At 56.9% G+C, this 943-nt stretch overlaps 1 protein-coding gene across 1 annotated transcript in view; it reads left to right on the top strand.

Annotated features, from left to right (window-relative positions):
* Positions 1-943, top strand: part of LOC102678087 (probable GPI-anchored adhesin-like protein PGA55) — a 41967-nt gene that overhangs the window by 39504 nt on the left and 1520 nt on the right. The window contains 1 exon segment of the mRNA XM_031513470.1: positions 4-943. This exon segment is cut by the window's right edge and continues 19 nt beyond it. Coding sequence (XP_031369330.1) covers positions 4-943 — 940 coding nt within the window.

The raw sequence follows: 943 nt of genomic DNA, 5'->3' as shown, positions 1-943 counted from the left end.
GTGTAACGGCGGCGACGACGAGGGACTCGCCGAGCAGACAGAGCTCTTGGAGCAGTTACGACAGCGCCGTGGTCCTCGAGAACAACAACTCGGTGCACAGTTCCTGGGCCACGTTACCTTCGAGAAACAGCTCGTGGGGCTCGTACGACATGCGGCCATCCGACCTCCTCGGTTCCAGCGGCCTCTTCCCGTACGACAAGGAAGATATACCTTGGCATCCGGGCACCGTGAAACGTACGAAGCAGAAGCTCGAGGAGGGTAACGCGTCGTCGAACAGTGTGAAACGCGTGTGCACGCAAAATTCGGACGGGGCCGAGGAGGAATCGTACAATCCTCCTGTACTTTTGCATCACGCGGCGTCCCCGACGCCGCCCCGTAGAAGGGATTCCTCACCCGGCGGCCATAACAACAATAATCGCAATTCGAAGATGGTGGATCCGTTGATCGTGGTTAGAAATTGTCCCAGCCCCGCGAGGGGGATCGATATCTCGCCCTCGTCCTCCTCCTCCTCCTCCTCCTCGATGATCCGTCATGTTGGAAGATTGTCGACCAGCGCCCCGGCACCCTCCTCCCTCTCCTCGGACTCGGATCTACCCTCGTCATTGAGATCGTGCAGGTCGGAGAGCGAAACGTCGTCGAGTCCTTGCGTGGTCAACACCACTCAATGCCCTTCCGTCAAGCATCACAAAATGGTTCTCGAGAATCTAAACAACACCAACAACAATAATAACACCAACAACCAAAAGTTGATGTTCAACAAACAACGTTGCCTGTCCGTCGACGACTCGCCCGTCGAGACAGAGTGCTCGCGAACCAATCCTACCAACGTCGCGGCCATCGCCGTCACAACCGCCGTCACTACCGCGGCGACTACCATCTCCGGCCTCGTGAAGAATCTGAAGAAGGAGTTCGAGGCGAAATCGAGCAAATTGGAGAAGAGTCC

This window comes from Apis dorsata, unplaced genomic scaffold (assembly GCF_000469605.1).
Source record: "Apis dorsata unplaced genomic scaffold, Apis dorsata 1.3 scaffold_650, whole genome shotgun sequence".
In the NCBI taxonomy this organism is placed as follows: Eukaryota; Metazoa; Arthropoda; class Insecta; order Hymenoptera; family Apidae; genus Apis; species Apis dorsata.
This window is presented reverse-complemented; position numbering and strand designations above follow the sequence as displayed.